Source organism: Belonocnema kinseyi, chromosome 7 (assembly GCF_010883055.1).
Source record: "Belonocnema kinseyi isolate 2016_QV_RU_SX_M_011 chromosome 7, B_treatae_v1, whole genome shotgun sequence".
Lineage (NCBI taxonomy): Eukaryota > Metazoa > Arthropoda > Insecta > Hymenoptera > Cynipidae > Belonocnema > Belonocnema kinseyi.
Genome location: NC_046663.1, coordinates 91,603,744 through 91,621,716, shown reverse-complemented (window position 1 = coordinate 91,621,716; position 17,973 = coordinate 91,603,744). Strand labels below are relative to the sequence as shown.

At 30.5% G+C, this 17,973-nt stretch overlaps 3 protein-coding genes and 1 non-coding gene across 8 annotated transcripts in view; 3 read left to right on the top strand and 1 right to left on the bottom strand.

Annotated features, from left to right (window-relative positions):
* The window catches only part of LOC117177287, a 13,336-nt gene extending 10,524 nt beyond the window's left edge, over nt 1-2,812 (top strand). The window contains exon 7 of the mRNA XM_033367881.1: nt 2,345-2,812. The gene's annotated coding sequence lies outside the window, so the exon portion shown is untranslated. The remainder of the gene's footprint in view (nt 1-2,344) is intronic.
* Nucleotides 2,493-2,585, top strand: Trnai-uau. The gene is given in 2 exon segments: nt 2,493-2,530; nt 2,550-2,585. It is a non-coding gene; the product is annotated as a tRNA-Ile (tRNA).
* LOC117177288 (probable 28S ribosomal protein S16, mitochondrial) lies at nt 2,767-15,088 on the bottom strand. The gene is made up of 2 exons (XM_033367882.1): nt 14,867-15,088; nt 2,767-3,122 (listed from the first exon to the last, which is right to left on the bottom strand). The coding sequence occupies exons 1-2, from the start codon at nt 14,993-14,995 to the stop codon at nt 2,838-2,840; spliced, it is 414 nt and encodes a 137-aa protein (XP_033223773.1). The 5' UTR covers nt 14,996-15,088; the 3' UTR covers nt 2,767-2,837.
* Nucleotides 15,089-15,538: 450 nt separating this feature from the next.
* Nucleotides 15,539-17,973, top strand: part of LOC117177510 (protein lingerer) — a 55,405-nt gene continuing 52,970 nt past the window's right edge. For 3 of the 5 annotated variants that reach the window (XM_033368266.1, XM_033368267.1, XM_033368263.1), the window contains exons 1-2: nt 15,539-15,585; nt 17,732-17,925. In XM_033368266.1, the coding sequence (XP_033224157.1) occupies nt 17,797-17,925 (129 nt within the window). In that variant the 5' untranslated portion in view covers nt 15,539-15,585; nt 17,732-17,796. The other 2 variants (XM_033368264.1, XM_033368265.1) reach the window with 2 other exon arrangements.

Sequence of the window (17,973 nt, the reverse complement as noted above, 5' to 3'; positions counted from 1 at the left end):
TTTCTAAGCATCAGAAAGTCCTAAATAGTTTTTAAACTGAATCAAATTTTTCCTAAAATTTTGTAAGATAAAAAAAGTCTTAGAAAACTTCTAGATTCTTTGTCGATGTATCTGTAATCTTTAAAAAGCGTTTCGAATTTTCTAGAGAAACCGAGGAACATTATACTTATATAATCTTAAAGCAAATAAAAATAGAAACTGAATAAAAGAATTATTCATTTTATATTAAAAATGATTCTTTCTTTCAAATTATAATTTGCCTAAGATTTTTTTTTCTTGACTGTTAAATCTTTTTTTGATTGAAAATTCGTCTCTTTTGGTAGTAATTGAATTATTTTTTATTAAAATTGCAACTATTTCCATTAAAATTAAAACCTTTTTGGTTGAGGATTCAACTATATTGTTGAAAATTATTTTTTCGTGAATTTGACTGCTTTGTATTAAAAATTAACATCTCTTTAGATTGAAATATCACCTATTACATTTTTCGTTGTGAATTCATAATTTTATATGAAAGTTCGTCTTGTGGTAGAAAATTAAGCGTCTTGGTAGAAAATTCGTGTATTTGGTTTGAAGATGATCTTTTTTGTTAAAAATTCATATTATCGAATTAAAAAATTAAACTATTTAGTAGAAAATACGTGTCATTTTACAAATATATCATCTGTTTTGATTAAAAATACAACTGGTCAAAAATTAATTTTATTCGGTTGAGGATTCAACTATTTTGTAGAAAATTGGTCTTTTTTGCATTAATTTAACATTTTTTCATTTGAAATAAAAGTCTTATTATATGGAATTATCAACTATCACTTTTTTCGTTGAGAATTCATCTTTCTTGTTTGAAAATTAAACTATTTGGTCCTAAAGACTTGCACAAGAAAGCAATAATTTATTTGCAAAACGATTCTAAATCTTTTCAAAATATAAGAATTTACAGATTTTAACGTTAAAAATTAAACTATGTAATTGATCTCTAGATTTAATTCAAATATAAAATTTCGAAGAGCTTTTAAAGTCTGAATGTTACAATTTTAATTTTTACGAAAAAAAAAATGAAATGTGAAATTGTTGAATTTTGGTGTATAAATAACAATTGGACACTTATTATTTGTAGACAAAATATGAGTAACTTTAAGAAATATTTCAAAGTTTTGAAAAGATTCAAAATTAACTGAAAACATTAAAAATTATTTTAATATTCGTACTACAATTTTTGTGCAAATAGCAAATAGATAAACAAAATGTAGACTTTTGCAGATTTCAAACAAAAAATTTAGAAGATTTTTAAATATTGTGAAGGGCTTCAAAAGAATAAAAACATTTTTTAAAGATTCCTAGGAAAATCAAAAAGATTTTTTAGTTTGAAAAATTATTTTAAGAAAATATTTTAAAATGCTTTAAAGGTTACCAAAATTGTCATAAAAGAGTTTGGAAAAATTCGATTCATTTTAAAAGATATTTAGAAGTACGGAAAAGATTGAAAAAATAATTTGCAATTTGAAAAAAAATGTACCTTTTCAAGGATTTTAAAACTTTTTAAGATTAAAATTATTTATCTTATAATTTAAGAAGTGTTCAATTAATTAAAAAAAAATTTTAATGTTTCTAGCTTAAAATAATATAATTTTGAAAATTTTAAGGTTCATTGATCTATTCCTTATTTTAAAGAATTGAAAAGCATAATGTAGGTTTATATTTTTGGAATTGAATTCCACATAATTGATCAAAGTTAAAAATTCGAATTTTTGCAGTTTATCTGCATTTAATTTAAAATTGTACAATTTAAAAGTGTTAGTACCTCCCATTTTATACGTTTTTATTTTTATTGATCATTTGAATACACAATTTTTGAACTTAAAAACTTTTAAACTTCCAGTTTATAGTTTGAAATTCAAGATTTTCACTTCAAGTCCTTTAATTTATAGTTTATTTTTTATTACTTCAAATGGAAAAATATTTAGCTTTAGAGTTTTAATTTTTTAATTGTATTGATCGCGAAAAATGTTTTCGAACCGGGAATGTATTTCTTCGATCAAAAGGGCCACCCTGATAATACACAGAGGTTATGAAATATAATAAGCAAAAATCAATAATTTTTTCTAAGAAAAGTAATGATGCAATGAATTTTTGCAATTTAACTGACTGCAAATTTTGAATACGATTTAAAATAAACGATTACTTTAATTTTAAATAAAATATCTATGCAGTTTTAAATCGCACATGATGTCTACTGCGTTTTTTATAAATGGACATGGAAGTTATATATAGAGAATAATGGTAACATAGAATTGTAGACACAGTGCCTTGAATGAGAGTTCATAAGATTCATAAATCATTTCAGGCTTTGTTACCGTTGCGCTAATATTTGATAAATGTTATCGCAAGTCCGAGACACGCCTGTCTTTCATGAATTTCCGGGGGAGATTGAATCTGAAGCCGCCATTGGCCCAGGCGACATACTTCGACAACAAGAAAACTGAAAGCACCAATCCCCAGTGGCGCAATTGGTTAGCGCACGGTACTTATAAGACAGTGATACGTGAGCAATGCCGGGGTTGTGAGTTCGAGCCTCACCTGGGGAATTTTTTTTATTTTATTTTTTTTATTTTAAGAATCTAAATTTGAATTTCTTTACCGACTATTCACTTGACTTATTTAGCTCAGTGAATTCGATTAATTTAATTAAAATTAAAAACGCCTGACATCTTTATTGAATTTAAAAGTGGGAAAAAATCAGCCGGGAGAAGGAAATTCCAAGACATATTTTTTATTGTATTAGAGTAAATTAGGTTTATTTACAAATTTATAATAAATCATTCATTTAGAAAAGAAAACTAAGATGCTTCGGCTTTTATTTTTTCATCCTCTGCTTCTTTTGCAGCAGCTTCTTCGTGAGCTTTTCGATTTCTCCACGCTTTGATGTAAGTCCTTGGATGAATGGGATAAAATCCGGAAATTCCGAGTAATTCAATAACTGGTCTTGAAACGTGAGCACCCTGACCTATCCAGTACATTATTCTCTCAAAATTGAAGGACACCAATTTCTCGTCAAATTTGTTTGGAAGTGCATCATAGGTTCCTAGTTGTTCGATTGGTGGTTTTTTTTGCTCTTGTCTTCTCTAAAAATTAAAAAGTAAAATAGGTGATATTTTTCAGGGTTTAAAATAATTCGAGTTTTGGACTGCGCACTTTTGTTCTTATGATTTGGAAGAACAGAAACAGGCCTGTCGTAATTTGAGGGAACGCCGTTCATAGCAAAAGAATATGAAATAACTGAATTATTATCAAATCTGCAAATTATCATCAATATGAAATTAATATCGAAGTGTCTTATCATCCTGAAATGCGGGATGAGTAATCAAATATTTGTTATAATCCGGTCTAGTCGTCCATACCCTTGTCCAACTTTCCCCTTTTTCGGGACAAATAAATAGGCCTATTAATAATATTATTAATAACTTATGAATTTTCAATTTAAAAAATTAAATACTCTTCAATTTTAAAATATTTGCAATTCAAATTTCTACAATTTTTTAGAATTACAATTGACAATTCTTGAATTTTGAAAATATGAAATTATTCAATTTTCAAGAATTATATGTTTAAAGCATGTAATTTGGAACATTTTTTGGAATAGCAGCTTGACATTCTTCATTTTTGAAGATTCAAAATTGAAAACTCTTTAATTTTGAAAGATGTACGAATAAAAATTCGTAAATTGTGATGATTATGATTATCAAAAGTAATGAGTTTTCAATTATGAATCTTCAAAATTGATGACATGTGAAATGTAAATCATTAAAATGACTGCATTATTAATTGTAAAATTTAAAACTCATATAATTTCTAAATTGTAAATCATAAAAATTAAATTTTGAAGGTTTACAATTCAAATTCTCCAATCTAAATTATTTGCTGTTTAAATTTCTTCAATTTTAAAAGATTTGCAATTCAATTACTTATAATTGACAATAATTCTTCAATGTTACAAATTTGGAATTACCAATTATTCAATTTTCAAAACTTATATTTTAAGGGTATGTAATTTGGAACATTCTTTTGTAATAGTTCAATTTTGAAGACTTAAAGTAGAAAATTCAATTTCAACAATTTGCAATTTGAAACTCTTTAATTTTGAAATGTGTTTAAATAATAATTCGTAAATTGTAAATGACTTTAATGAGCAAAAGTCTAGAGTTTTCAATTCTAAATCTTCCAAATTATTAACATTGTAACGTAGATCAATCAAACAATAACATTATTAATTGTTTAATTTAAAACTCGCACAAGTTCTAAATTTATGTAAATTTATCAAATTAAATTTTAAAGGTTTACAACTCAAGATTTTGAAGATTTACAATTTTGAATATTTGCTATTTAAATTCTTCAATCTGAACTATTTGCAGTTTAAATGCCTTCAATTTTAAAAGATTTGCAATTCAAATTTCTGCAATTTTGAAGAATTCCAATTGACAATAACTCTTTATGTTCAGAATTTGGAATATCAAATTATTCAATTTTCAAAAATAATATTTGGGATATAAGTGATTTGGAACATTTTTTGAAATATTTCAATTTCGAAGACTTAGAACAGAAAATTCTTCGATTTTAAAGATTTACAATTGAAGACTCTTTAATTTTGAAAGACATACAAATTAAAATTCTTAAATTTGGATGATTTTAAGATCAGCTTTGAGCTTTTTATCTTGCAAATTAATGAATTTTTTTTATATTATTCATCCAAATTACAGAATTTTTAATCGCAAAACATAAAACTTAAAAAAATTTAGTTTTTAATGTTTAAATAAAAAATTTAAATATTACTCCATAATGTTTAATATTATTACATTACTCCATGAATAACGAATAACACGAAATTATCGCGGAATTGATTCATGTTTATTTATTAAATGTACATAAATTCCGAATGTATTAAGTATTAGCAAAACTCGAAATTATTGACTAAAAATGGAAATATTTTAAACATACTTAGATTATAAACCAAGATATTTTAACAAACGAATAAAATATTACAAAATAGATTTTTTAAATGTCAATTCTGAAACAAATTACTAAGTTTTACATAAATTTAACAAATTTTTAAACTGAAATAAATTAGGAAGAGATCCTTTTAACAGAAGTAATTAGGTCAGTAACTCTGTTGCTGGTCATTAATACAATTCTATTAATTTCTTTTCGAAATTTCCACTCTATTTTTTCCATTTTAAACAACTGAAATTATTTAATAATATTATTTTATACCGATTACATTTTTCCAAAATTTAACTTCTTATTACTTTAATATCGTTATTAATTATAAAAAAGTACAGACTCAATAATAATTTTGCATTCAAATGTTGAAAAATTAACACGTATAAAATTGAAGGTACTAAAACTTTTTAATTGAACAATTTAAAATTAAATTCATTTAAACTGTAACATGTAGAATTTTTAACTTTTATAAATTGTAGAGTTCAAATATTCAGATTCAATTACAAAAATAAAAATCCGTGTTATCATTTTCAATTCTCTAAATTTAAAATCATGCAATGCATTAAAGTTTTTGTTAAAGTATATTATTTTAAGGAATTTTAAGCTAGAAACATTAAAAATTGAACGATTAATTTTTTTCTAAACTGAACACTTCTTAACTTGAAAGTTAAATTATTTTTATTTTCAATAGTTTAAAAACATTAAAAAGCTTCACAATTTTATTTCAAAATCTTAAAAAAAACTAGATATTGTTTTTTAAATTATTTTTGAAATTTGTTCAGAACTTTTAAGTATCTTTTAAAATTATTCGCATTTCTTCTGAAAATTTAATGGAAAATCCTGCAAAATTAAAAAAGTTTCCTTAAAATCTTCCAGATTATTTTTTGACAATTTTGGAAATCTTTTTAAATATTCTCTTTAAATAATTGTTCAGAATAAAAACTTATTTTCCATTTTCCTAGGATTCTTAAGAAAATGTTTCTATTCTTTTGAAGCCATTCACAAACTGCAAAAATCTAAATTTTGTTTTTACTCAGGTCGTGGCTATTTGTACCGCAATTTCGGTGTGTATAGCCGGTTTTTGCCGACACACACACCTCGTTTAAAATTAATTTTTAATCTTTTCAAAAATTCTAAATATCTCTTAAAATTACTCTATTTTTTTCTACAAATAATAAGTGTTCAATTGTTATTTATACATGAAAATTCAACAATTTCACTTAAAAATTAAACATTTTAAAAATAGAAAATTGTAACGCTCAAAGTTTAAAAGCTCTTCGAAATTTTTAAATAATTCAGTTTCAAATTGTTTAGCTTTGAATATTTGGTTTTATGGAATAGATTAAAAATGGAATACTTTAGACTAAAACAATAATTTACATTTAATAAAAGCATTTTATTTTTATCATTAATTCATTTATATTTACAGTTGAACAAATAAAAATGTTTTTTTTTTAATCAAAAATGCTTTATTTCAAATGGAAAATTTTTAAACTAAAAGATTTTCGAATTAAGAGTCTCTGAAATTACTGGTAATTTCCCTATCCAGCGGTCACCCTGAAAAATCATTTAAATAACAATGAAAAAACCAATCCCAATAGATATAAATTCCAGTTATTGTTGTACTGAGAAAGTTAATGAAATAACACAAAAACTTAAAAACCGCAAAAATCTGTGAATTACCTTGATATCTTTCAAATCGCTTGAATTCTGATAGAAATTTCTTGATATCTTTAGAAATATTTTTTAATGTATTAAAATCATTAAAATCTGTTCAAATCCCTTGAAATCGTTTAAACTTTTGAATTCCTTTGAAATAGTTAGAAGTGTGCAGACATCAATAAAAATAATTTGAAAATAAAATAAATGTGTTTCCTAAAATTCACGAGAAATCCATTAATCTTGCAAAATTCCTTGATATATGTATTAGAATTAGAATTTAAATACGATACGATCTCTGTGCTACGATTGTTTGTTGTTTTTCTGTTACTTTGGTACCCTATCTTGTGTCTTCTTGATTTTTCTTAATACAAACTGTTCTTACTTAATTATCGTGTACTTAATTTATCAATTCGTACTCTGATCTTTCTAAAAGGTTATGGGCCCAGAACGTGTCGCGATATTATAAGTGGAAAGAACGAAATTTAACTTTAGTATCACGAACTCAGGTGGCTGTCGTGAATTTTGAGGTTTGTGTCATTTCGAGACCGTGAGCTATAGTGTATTGCAACGATGAACGCAACCGGGGTAAAATTCGAAGTACTCAGCAAAGACAATTATGATACCTGGAAACTACAGATGCGTGCAGTTTTAATAAAAAATGACGCATGGGGTTACGTTTCAGTAAGTGTCGTGAAGCCTGAGGTGATAGAAGGAAATGTGCAATCACAAAAAGCTGTTGATAGATGGGTACAAGCCGACTTGAAAGCACAATCGGATATTGTGCTTGCAATGAATCCTTCCCAGATTAAGCAAATAAAGTCTTATACTTCCGCGCGTGAAATTTGGTCTACGTTGGAGGCTATATACCAGTTCAAGGGCCCAGTGCGGAAGGCCGCCCTGTTAAATCACTTAATGTCCTTGAAAATGTTTGAAGGAGATGATGCACGAGAGCATTCTCGAAGTTTCTTTGATACGGTGGACAAGTTGGCAGAGCTGGAAGTTGAAATTAATAACGAATTATTGACAGTCATGCTTTTGCGAAGTTTACCAGAAAGTTTTGATAACTTTCGATGTGCAATGTTATCTTGTGATGAATTACCGACTTTAGAAACACTTGGAATAAAAATCGGAGAATAATTTGACGCGCGTAAAGATATGAGTACTAAGATGGTACAAAACGCGATGGTCGCGAAAAGGTCAGGGCATAAAAATATGAATTATAGGCAAGATCGGCACGAGAATACAGAAAAGGATGATTCTAACATAAAGTGTTTTAAGTGTGGTACGATCGGACATCGGGCTGGAAACAGTGTCGAATATGTATGTTTGCTAGAAACGTCTGAAGTGTTATTGGAAGAGGAATTGTTTAAAATCGGACATAGTGGGGAGTGTGATACCTGGTATGTTGAGAGTGGGTGCACATCCCACATGTGTAATGATATCAAATCCTTTACGAAAATTTGTCAAGATAGTGCATATGGAAAATTAAATCTGGTTAGCAATACAAGCACGGATGTATTCGGGAAGGAAACCGCGACGGCATTAACGAAAATGGATAGTAATAAAAAAGTTGTACCGTTCAGTGACACTTTATACGTTCCGGACTTACGAACGAATCTTGCCTCAGTTGCAAAGATTACTGATAAGGGAGATGATGTTACTTTCAGTAAAACCAAGGCCGAGATAGTTGATAATTGTGGAAACGTGTTGCTCACTGAAAATCGCGAAAAGGATCTATATCTTTTTAGGTGGGGCATGCGATGCAGAGTGTAAGCGAATTTTTGAGACGGATGTCAAAACAAGGACGCCGAAGAAAAATTCTCTGGAAGATTGGCATATCCGCATGGGTAATTTAAATATTCAATCTCTTCGTGACGAGTGTTGGAGAGATAATACATTCCGATGTTTGTGGACCAATGCGCGTGGCTTCTTTTGGAAAGAAAGTCTATTTCGTCACTCATCGATGATTCTTCCAGGTGGTGTGAGGTTAAGTGCATAAGTCAAAAGAATAAAGTAATGGATGAATTTGAAAAATTTAGAGTTTTCATAAGCACGCATCGAGGTAAGAATATTAAATATTTACAGTCTGACAATGGAAAAGAATATGTCAATAAGGATTTTGACGATTGCACCAGAAACACCGAATATTACGAAGACTAACAGCTCCTTATATCCAGAACAAAATGGGGTTTCTGAGCGGAAAAACAGAACATTGATGGACATGGCGAGGTGTCTTTTGATACAATCGGGATTGCCTGCAACGTTCTGAGCGGAAGCTGTGAATACGGCGAGTTACATTCGAAACAGATCACCGAGAAGGAAATTGAATAGAGCACCAAGAAAGGGCAAGCTAGATCCGCGATCAAGAAGAGGTATCTTTTTTGGATATAGCTCAGAATCGAAGTCTAATAGAGTTTGGTTACCAAACGAAAGTAAAGTCGTAATATCCAGGGACGTAACATTCTTAGAGGAATCTCAAATTCGAATAACTAAGAACTACGAGATTTTTAATCCTAATGAAGACCTTGTTAGGGGAATGACTAGTTCATTGGACAGTGTGACCGAAGTTGAAAACGAGGATCAATTTTTCGAAATCGATTTCTATGGTGATCGAAAATTGAATCATCATTTTAATGAGATCGTGCAGGAGATGCCTACTAATCGTGATGAAGCATTGGACAGCGTGGATTTTCGTGGTTTTGCTCGAGGTGATCAACTAGATTCTGAAAATGAGGATTTTCATGGTTTTACACAAAATGAACAACTGGATGCAGCTAGACTGGATGATCTATTCGAAATATCCTTCAATGCAACTGAAATTCCTCTCAATCAAGCATTGCCCAGTCAAGATTTCGACGAATGGATGTTGACCATGGCTGACGAGCTAATCTCGATTTTAATGACGGACACATGGAATATGATATGTCGTTTTGTTCTAACAAATAAATATGGCTTGGGCGGTGTTCTTGTGAGAAGAAAAGCTAGAATCATAGCCAAAGGATACTCCTAGGAATATGGGAGAGATTTTCATGAGACATATGCACCAGTCGCACGTTCGAGTTCCATACGAACGACAATAGCTTACGCCACTCAAAGAAAGATGCATATTCAACAAGATGATGTAGAAACGGCGTATCTCAACGGGAACCTAGAAGAAACAGTATTTATGGAAGTTCCAAGTGGATTGGAAAAAGTTCTTAAGTACATCATCAGCAAGGGAGAAAGCCAGGATGGGTTGAGTAACAAGGGTAAAATCATGTTGAATGAACTGGAACGTGGTGACAAGGTATATCTGTGGAAGAAAGCCTTTGTATGGAATAAAACAAGCTGGACGCGTCTGGTACAAACGCCTGAATAGGGATTTACGATCCATTGGAGTGGAACCGACGAAATCAGATCCCTGTGTCAACCTAAATAACAAAAAGGGGAAGTTAATGATTATTGTTGTTTACGTTGACGATATCCTTGTGATGTGCGAAGACAGTGAAGAGATTGCAAAATTTGTTTGCAATCTAAGAACATTTTTCGAGGTTAAGGATATCGGAAATCTCAAACGCTGTTTGGGAATGGACTTTACCTATAGCAACAAAGGAATTCTGATAAACCAAAGGACGTATATTAAAGATGTGCTTCATCGATTTGGAATGCAGGACTGCAACCCTATATCAACTCCTCTAGAAGTTGGAGCAAAGCTAGTTAGGAACAAACCTTGGTCTTATGCAGATGGCGAGAAACCACCTTATCGACAACTGATTGGGTGTTTGTTGTATTTATCTGTGGCAACACGACCAGACCTTGCTCACGCCACAAGTCTACTGAATTAATTTAATGACTAGTTCGACAAAACTCATTGGAATGCAGCAAAGAGTGCTTCGCTACCTAAAAGGGGCAAGTGATCTTGGGATTTTCTACAGAATTGGCGATAGACCTCTGGAGGGATATGTTGATGCAGACTGCGGAGGTTCAATTGACGACAGACGATTCTTCACAGGCTTATACTTTTATAATCAACAATGGGATAGTTTCATGGCACTCCAGAAAGCAACGTACCGTTGCTCTATCATCGACCGAGGCCGAGTATATGGCTTTGAGTGAAGCAGCCAAGGAAGCAGTACATCTTAGAAGATTTCTGCTAGAACTTGGAGCGTCAAATGTTAAATCAATCAGGATAAAAGTTGATAATTACAGTGCTCAGAAACTAGCAACTAATCATGTCTATAATGCTCGGTCTAAACATATCGAGGCGTCCTAACGATAGGATGCCAACGCACGCGATCGACTAGATGATACTTAACCAAAAATATAAACAATAAAAAGCTAATCAAGAAGTAAGAACTAGAAAGTTTTAGATCGCGGAATTGAACAAGGTGGAGTTAGAAGTTGGCCAAAACTAGAAGATGCTCGCTCGCTCCATCAAAACATTAAAGTGCTATCTCGGGCGAGCAAATCATGAAGGTGCCACTTCTTGCTTATAATCTAAACGCGAGAAGTGACAACCTTCATGCTTTGCTCGCCCGAGATAGAACTTTCATGATTTGATAAAGCGAGTGAGCACCTTTTAGTTTTGGCCAACTTCTAGCCTCATCTTGCTCAATTACGCGAGCAAGACTTTCTAGCGCTAACTTCTCGGTTACTTTTTTATTGCTTTTATTTTTGGTTAAGTACCGTCAAGTCGTGTCGCGTGCGTTGGCACCTTACCGTTAGGACGCCTCGATATTGACATTAGACATTATTTTGTTCGCGAATTTGTGGAATTAAATCAAGTGCATTTGGAGCACGTAGCATCTGGGGATATGGCTGCTGATATTTTAACTAAGGCGTAAACAAAACCAAAGCACGATAAATGTATTCGTCTCCTAGGATTAGCAAAAATTTAAGTTTTTTTTTTATTTGGTAGAGTTTGTTTCGAGGGGAAGTGTTAGAATTATAATTTAAATACGATACAATCTCTTTGCTACGATTATTTGTTGTTTTACCTTGGTACCCTATCTTGTATCTTCCTGATGTTTCTTAATACAAACTGTTCTTACTTAATTATCGTGTACTTAATTTATCAATTCGTACTCTGATCTTTCTAAAAATATGGAAACCCTACACAATTCTTTGAAATCCCTTGAAGATTTTTAAATCTCTTGAAATTTTTGTAATCGTTTAAAAAAACTAAAAATCTTTTAAATCCTTTGAAAGTTTTTTAATTCTTACATATCCCTTGAAATCCATTAAAACAATTAGAAATAATTTGAAGTACATACCTTCAATATAAATTAAATTTTTTGAAATACATTGACAACTCTTAAAATGTGTGGAATCGCTACGAATTGCTTGAAATTTAATTTATTCTTAAAAGTGCTCTAAAAATCTGTTAGAATAAAGCTTTAAATCTTTGGGTACCCTAAAAAATTCTTGAATATCTCGAAATGTTCTTTTAAATTTCTTGAAAGGCTTCGGGGTCTGTTAAAATATTCAAAACCTGTTAATCCTTTGAAATAATTGAACGTCCTATAAAATCCCCTAAATCGTGTGAATTTGTTTTAAATGTCTTGAAATCTGTGGAAATGCCATTAAATTCTTTGACTTTGACATTCCTTACAATTTTTTTAACCCCTTGAAAATCTTTAGAATCTGTAAAAGCAGATTCAAAGCTTAAAAATCTTGTTAGACCTCGTAAATTCTTTTTAAAAATTGAGGCCTTCTAAAATTCCTTAAATCTTTTGTAATTCTTTAAAATACATTGAAATAATTTGAAATAGTACATGAAGCAAATCAATAATTCGTTTGTAACTTCTTTTTTTTTTAAGACCCCTCCGATTATTTTTATTTTCATCTTGGAATGCTCGTGGGGCGACATAAAACCACAATTCATTTTTAAAAATCTATTAAAAAATTGTTTACCAATATTTACAACATCTTTTGAAAAGTTCTTATTTTCTCAGTAATTAGATACAAAAATCCAGATTTTTCAAAAAACACCTCTCTGATTATTTCCATTTTCATCTTAAAATTATCAAGGAGTAACAACCATATTAAATAAAAAAAAATAATAACTAACATTTATCAAATATTCTGAAAGTTTCTTAATTTCTTAATAATTGAATATAAAAATAGAGTTTTTTCAAAAAGCGCCCAACCGATTATTTTTATATCCATCTTAAAATGTTCGTGGGGTGATATATTACTCAAAGAATTTTTTTCAAATTTGAAATAAAATTGGTGTTTTAAAACATTTTAAAAAATATGATAAAAGTAGTTGATGCATATAATGGTTATAAAAATCCTCTTTAACCCCCTAACGCCCTTAAAACTTTTTTTTTTCTGAATTTTGAGATATTTAGGCATATTATTTCTATGGCGGAGTGTATACAAAACTAAAATTCTAGCTCATTACCGTCCTGACTTTCAAGTAAATCCTTGCGTTAAAAATTGCTATTCGTCTCAAAGTCATATTTAAAAAAACCTAAGTCTTCCATACGTTACATATATGTCACTGTGGGCGGTAGAGGGTTAAGGACAATTATGAACCTTATGCACATTCCCCACCCTACAGGACTCTTTTGGTAAAATAAATGTACGTTTTTTGTAAAAATAGTATCGAATTTTACATATTTCAAAATATTTAAAATATGTAAAATAAATAATTAAATTTTAATTATTTAAAAAAGTGCAAAAGCGAACTATTAACCTTCAGGACAAAAGTAAGTATTAAAACCGCTTGAAGTGATAAATTAAGAAAATTCCAATGCAAAAATGCTTTAATAATGTTAAAAGACAACAAATTATTTTTGTTTATAAAAAAACTTTAATAAAACGCACACTTTTCAATTTATCCAATTTTTTATCATACTTTTTTTACTTAATTTGAAATGTGGATTAATATTTCCAAGGTGTCCAGCGATTCTCACGAACGAAATTAATGGTCTTTTCCAGGTTTTCCAGGTCAAGAAATCAAATTTTCCCAGGCCTTCATTTTTTACATCAAATAATGAAATAACCGTTTTTTATAGATGTAAGAAATGAGAAATTTCATTTTTTATTTACCAACAATACTTAAAGAAAGCAGAACCATAAATAAACAAATTTTTAATTTTTTGCGAAAATAAGTCGTCTTTGAAATCCTTGAAATCTTTTGAAATCTTTGTGAATTTATTGGAATCTCTTGAAGTACTTAACATCTTTGTGAAATCTTGAAATTTCTATGAAATCTTTTTAAATTTTTGTAAAAAACTTGATATCTTTAAAATCCTTGAAATATTTCTGAAATTGTTATGAAATCTTTAAAACATTTATGAAAGTTTTCTTTAGTCTTTGTTTATGAAATCTTGTGTGTTCGTTTGAAAACATTGACTTTTTTTTAATCTTCTCAAATTTGTTAAAGCCTTTAGAAATAGATTTAAATCTTTCAAATATTTGTGAACTCTTTCGTATTCGTTTGAAATCATTGAAATCGTTTAAAAGCTTTGAAATGTTTTGAAATCTGGTGTACTATATCGTTTATTAAATCTTTGGCATTCTTGAATTCTTTTGAAATATTTTGTATTCATTTGAAATCATTAAAATATTTTTAATCTGTGTGAAATATTTTGAAATATAAATTACTATACCATATTTAAAATCTATAAAATTTTCTGAAAGCTTTAAAATCTTTGGAAATGTTCGAAAGGAAATACTTGAGATTTGGTGTAAACGCATTTTTTAAATATTCTAAATCCAAACAGCAAAATATGTCAAGATATGTAAATAGAAGTTCAAATTACACTTATTTATAACTTTTTACCTTGCCGGGAATTGTAAAAGGACTTAAACGGTAAGTTAAATACGGCAAATTCAAATTTTTGACAGACCCATATTTGACACGTTATAATAATGCAATTAACAATAATTTTAATGCTTTCTTTCAAAAAATCGCTTCAAATTTACTTCAATTTCATGTTCCAATAGTTGGGTTTAAAAAAAAAATTCCAAGAAATAAAGGGGGGTACCAGCTATTCTATAATTTAACCATGAAATGTTCTAAATCCTTTTTATTCGTTGATTGAAAATAATAAATTGTAAAATAGGTACTGATTGAAAAACTAACACATACTGTTGAATGGATGAAAGATTTGTCATAAATGTTTTAATTTCCACGAATCACTTGCATTGATTGGAAAAATATCCAAATGTTTAGAAAATAGGAAACCAAATAGAAAGACAAATTAATTGAAATTCGTACCTCCATAACCACAATGTGATAAAAAGGTCGATTCGTGCAACCATATCTGACAAATCTGATAGCTTTTGCTGTATAATCTCTTAAAACAACTCCAGTTCCAGAAGCTAGATGAAGCGGTGTTCGCGGCATTTTTATTAATTGACAAAATTATTTTATTTATAAACTATCCGGTCGATCGTAGATATAATCGGCCTAATAAATACACGCCAGGGGTGCGTTCACACATGTCTAAAATTAGAAACGGAAATGGAACATTTCAACACAACCTCAATGGGCAAATCCACAACAAAATTGTGGTAAAAAATGAGTAAATCCGCAAATTTTGATGTATTCAAGACCATATTAAAATCTAATTTAATTAATAATACTTCATGAACTCTTTCCTCGGCTTATCTTAACCTAAAAACGTGAGTAGAATATCTATTCTCAAAAGTACTTCGACCTTTATATAATTCTGAGCTGACATTCGTTTTACTTATTTCAAGTCTTTCAAGTCAAAGATTTAGCTTCAATGCTTAAAATGTATTCGATTTTTCATATGAAAATAGAAAACAGTACTAAAAATAGTCTAAAATAGAGAAAAATACCAAAAAAATTGAATTCCGCGCGATAAAGACGAATCTTGTGTTTCCGGGAAGGAAGTATGCGCCTGCGCAGAATTGAGAAACGCTTTTGCAAACGGTCACGTGACCGAGCTGCGTTTTGAGCGCACTAACCAGGTACGGGTAATTTGTTGTTTTTTTCGTTATTTACGCGCGCCACGTACCAGAAAACTGAGTACCTTCGAAACCACGGTCGCCGGCTCTTTGCGCGTTTCTCGAGGACGCGAGCTCTGCCCGAAAAATCCGTGAGTTACCCGTTATTTTTCGCCACGGGCCATCCTTTCTCGCCTATTGATGAATGGTGCCGATGATGGTTGCCTTCCTCGGCTACAAATGGCGTCGTGCACATGGTCCCGCAAAAGCTGCGAGTGCGATTTTTGACATTTTTGTCGGTCTTTTTACATGATTGCGCAGAGTCACGCACCCGACAACAATGTGGCCGACCGAATGTCTTTTGTGTATCGCGTCGACAGTCTTATCGGACACGTCAAAAAAAAATCTTCGCGAACGAAATGCTTCCCTAAAAAAATTCAACGAGACTCTTTGTACCCGTTTGTCTCGCACGATTTTCGACGTCGAATTTGTTTCCGCACCACGCATTCGAATCGTTCTTTTTTTTCGAGGCCGCACACGAGAGATTATAGGATTTAGCTCCTGTTCTCGCACCGCGAGTCCGGGAACATGTTTTTATTTTGACTCTTATCCCTGAGTTTGGGAATGCGGGTGAAAAAAGTTGCGAGTATTTCGGGAAATTAGAGGAAATTTCGGGAAAGCAAAAAAGCTGCGAGTCCAAGCTGGCGTTTCAATTTCCTAACCCTTTTACACATGTGTGAAGGATGTGAAGCTTGTGTCTGTTTATTAAGCGACGAGTATTTTCATTCATGCCCTGTGTTTTATCAGTCATCTGATTGGATTTAATTTCTAGGATTTTTGTTTATCTGTGCTTTGGATGAAATTGTCGAGACACATCATTTTCTGAAGATCGTTTGGATCTCACATTGGTTAATTGGAATCCCTGATTCACTTGTTGCCCTAATTAGTTTAATTTAATCGAAATCTTGCTTTTAAAAGGGAGAGAGTAGTGAGAAAAGAGTACATTTGTTGTTCTTCCTTGGATTCAATCTTTTCGAAATTTCTTTTTTCAGACATTTTTTCCTAGTTTTTAAGGATGCTGCTATTGTTTATAATTATTTCATTTCGAATTTCAAAATTCGCTTGTCTGAAAAAGTGTACCAAGAATGATGATTTAATTTTTCAAGTTATACGTTTGATAACATTTGTTTCATTTTGTAATCTATAAACTTAATTTTTACCTATCGTGGTTTATTCGTTTCTAAAATTAACTTATGAATGTTTCAAGCAAGTTTAACCAGTTTAAAAAATTTTAGGGCTCTCTTTTTATCAAGAATAAGTGAATGTCAGCTGATTAACAAACTTTGTTATCAGTGAAGGAATGATGACAAATTATTTTATAGGCATCAATTCCAAGAACTCTAGATTTTGTTTTTAATTTGCCTGAATCACGAATTTCTACTCTCTCCCGTAAAAACAAAATATCAACTTGCGCTGTAAATACCAGATGTTTTCAAGTGATAAAAATCGAACAGCACATGATTCCGGTGCTTATCATAATTTTAATAGTTGGTGTAATATTCATGGCATTATTTATGGCCCGTGGTGCAGTTCTTTTTGAACTGATTATGCATCATTCGCCCAATGATTGGAAAAACGAGACCACCTAAAGTCGAATTTCGATTATTATCATGTCAAAGATTTTTTCAATCAAAAAGAAATTTATCAACTCGTAAAAACCTCAGGTGTATCTCTTAACGCAAACGTTATTCGCGTTCTTTTATAATATTTTTATACTACTATCGAATATGCAATTATTTCTCTTTGAAATTTATACTCTGTTTTTACTTTTAATAATTTCAAAAAAAAATCCGCTCTTTTTCTTCCTTCAGAATTTAGAAAGATAAAACCTCTTGCACAATAAGAATATTAAACATTCCTTAAACTTGGGAAAATATGGCCTTTTCATAATAAAGATAAATATTTTCAAACCTTGAATAAAATGAAAGAGTAGACTCATTTAAACAAGTCTTAATTCTTGGGACTTTGTAATAATTTTTATTAATCAAGCATCGATGAGTTTTGAATAAAACAAGTGGAAAATTGGTTTGAAATTCTCGTCAACATTAGAAGTTTTTTTTGTTTAGGTGATCTCGAAAATTGTAATGAAAAATTTTGATTTTTGTTGCAGATTGTATATAGCGAGTGTACATAGTGTGATAGGTGTGAGGTTGGTGAGTGGGATTTTAGTTGGCAATGAGTTCGGGCAACAAATCGTCGATGTCCTCCGGCGGGAGAGGCACCAATAAAAATAAAACTTCACAACACGGAAAATCAGATCATCAATCCAAGTCGTCAGATTCGACCAAGCATGACAAAACTCAGGTTAGTATTCAAAATTTCGGAATTCGGCAGGGCTGCTGTCACTTCTCT